The sequence below is a fragment of the Chelonoidis abingdonii genome, chromosome 2 (assembly GCF_003597395.2).
Source record: "Chelonoidis abingdonii isolate Lonesome George chromosome 2, CheloAbing_2.0, whole genome shotgun sequence".
NCBI lineage: Eukaryota > Metazoa > Chordata > Testudines > Testudinidae > Chelonoidis > Chelonoidis abingdonii.
In genome coordinates, this window is record NC_133770.1 from 1116142 (window position 1) to 1118634 (window position 2493).

The following is a 2493-nucleotide window of genomic DNA, read 5'->3' on the forward strand; positions in this document are numbered from 1 at the left end:
ACCAGCCAGGGCCTGGGGGTGGCACCTCCCCACACAGCGCCCCCTAATGCCCACGGGTACCAGCCAGGGCCTGGGGGTGGCACCTCCCCACACAGCGCCCCCTAATGCCCACGGGTACCAGCCAGGGCCTGGGGGTGGCACCTCTCCGCACAGCACCCCCTAATGCCCACAGGAACCAGCCATGGTGTGGGGGTGGCACCTCTCCGCACAGCGCCCCCTGGTGCCAGGCTGGAGGCCAGGAAGTGGGCCTAGATGGGAAGGAGCGAGGTACAAGGTCCCAGCTTTGGGGTCTGGGCAGCAGGGAGCATGTGTGCATGGGGCTGGCAGGAGTGGGACAGGGTGGGGACAAAGCCGTTGTCTGGTACTTACGCCACCTCTGTGTCCTCCATGGCAAAGGCCCGCACGGTCCGCACGTTTCCCAGCGCCTCGTCTGCCACCCCTGTGGCCTTGGCCACCTGCAGAGAGACAGTCACAGGCCACCTTGTTCTGCGAGCACTGCCTGCCCAGCTGGCTGATAGGGCAGGAGGTGCCATGGCCAGGGCACCTGCCACCTCGATGCTCCCTCTGTACGGGGGACCCACAAACGCACAGCCACTGTTTGCGCTTGGTGGGGGTGGGGGCTGTGTGTTACCTGCTCCGGGGCCTGGCAGGGGTCTGTGTGTGTGTGTGTGTGTGACCTGCTCCAGGGTCTGGCAGGGGTCTCTGTGTGTGTGTGTGACCTGCTCCGGGGCCTGGCGGGGGTGTGGGGGGGCATGTGTGTTACCTGCTCCGGGGCCTGGTGTGGGGGTGTGGGGTGTGTGTGTGTGACACCTGCTCCGAGGCCTGGTGAGGGTGGGGTGACGTTGCACTCCATGTTTTACGGAAATATGCTTATGAGCAGCAGTATGATGTAACTGGAATCTGCTTTATGGAAAAGGTCTGCTAAGGTGTCATTACAAAGGTTATAACCTGCTGAATATATTCCTCCTATTTGTGTGTATGTAGAGGATTGGACCAGATACCTCCCGAGGTCTCTTCCAACCCTAATCGTCTGTTCGTCTCTGATTCCTGTATCTGAAGCATAACACTGGGGTGCTATTGTAATTATGCCAAGTGTGGGCCACTGATGGTGGTTTAGACTCTTGATGGCTCCCACTGACTAGGACAGCTGGTTGTAGCTGGTTTATTTACCTGCAAGCCTCCCTGTGTATGTGTGGGCCAGCCCGTCGGTAATGAAAAATAAGGCCTCACAGGACGTCACCATGTCACATGATACTGGAATCCATCTTAAATCTGGTACTTTTCCATCTAGAAGGACGGGTGGGGACCCAGAGAGACAAAGGATTCCTGCCTTGGGCCAAAGCTATTAAGGGGGTGTTCTCACGACTGGCAGCCCCCTGTTTCCAGCTAAGATGTTTGCTGGAACTAACAAGGACTGTACCAGGGGACAGGATTCGGCCCAGACGAGAAAGGAGCCTAGCCTGTGAAAGCAGCTCATTGGAACATCTCGGAGGGTGAGATTTACCTGTAATCAGTTTCTTAATCAGATCTATAAGGGTTAGAGTTGCGTGTTTTGTTTTATTTTGCTTGGTAATTCACTTTGTTCTGTCTGTTATTACTTGAGACCATTTAAATCCTACTTGTTATGCTTAATACAATCACTTTTGTTTATTAAACCCAGAGTAAGTGATTAATACCTGGGGGAGCAAACAGCTGTGCACGTCTCTCTGTGTGATACAGTGTTATAGAGGGCAGACAATTTATGAGCTTACCCTGGATAAGCTTCATGCAGAGTAACACGGATTTATTTGGGGTTTAGATCCCATTGGGAGCTGGATGCTGCACACAAGTAACTTGCTGAGCTGTTTTCAGTTAAGCCTGCAGCTTTGGGGACGTGGCCCAGACCCTGAGTCTGTGCTGCAGCAGGCTGGCGTGTCTGGCTCAACAAGGCAGAGTTCTGGAGTGCCGAGCTGGCAGGGAAAACGGGCTGAGAGGTAACTTCAGCACATCAAGTGACAGTCCCAAGGGGACCTCTGTGACTGAACCCGTCACAATGAGTTTTACCTGTTCCTGGGCCTGGCGGGACAAGCTGCGCAGGATGGAGCCAATCAGGGCGCCGGCGCCCACCAGGCTGGGCATCACCACCAGCAGGAGCCCGGTAAGCTTGGGCGAGAGCAGGTAGAGTGAGGTGAAGCAGCCCACAGTCTGCGTGACGCTGCGCAGGCCCTGGAGGCAGAGATCCAGTCAGCAGGCCCTCAGGCCCTCCCCAGCAGTGCCGGGAGAGGCCAAGGGTGGGGCTCACGTGGGCACTCAGCACCCAGGGTGGCTGGGAGAGGACGGGGTTGCCCGGGGGGGGATGGACACACCCAGGGCTGCTCCCATAGGCCTCACCTGGGAGATGACGAGTTTGAAGGAGGATTTGAACTCCTGGATGTCGGTCGTGAGCCGATTCACCAGCTGCCCCGTCCGGTTGGCATCAAAGAACGCCATGTCCTGCCTGTTGGGGGGGGAGGG

General features: G+C 57.0%; 2 protein-coding genes across 2 annotated transcripts in view; one reads left to right on the top strand and one right to left on the bottom strand.

Moving 5' to 3' along the window:
• The window catches only part of ABCB8 (ATP binding cassette subfamily B member 8), a 22741-nt gene extending 20268 nt beyond the window's left edge, over positions 1-2473 (bottom strand). Inside the window, exons 1-3 of the mRNA XM_032796148.2 lie at positions 2371-2473; positions 2044-2205; positions 370-455 (exon numbers count right to left, since the gene is read on the bottom strand). Coding sequence (XP_032652039.1) covers positions 370-455; positions 2044-2205; positions 2371-2469 — 347 coding nt within the window. The 5' untranslated portion in view covers positions 2470-2473. The remainder of the gene's footprint in view (positions 1-369; positions 456-2043; positions 2206-2370) is intronic.
• The window catches only part of FASTK (Fas activated serine/threonine kinase), a 419919-nt gene that overhangs the window by 270687 nt on the left and 146739 nt on the right, over positions 1-2493 (top strand). The window lies entirely within an intron of this gene.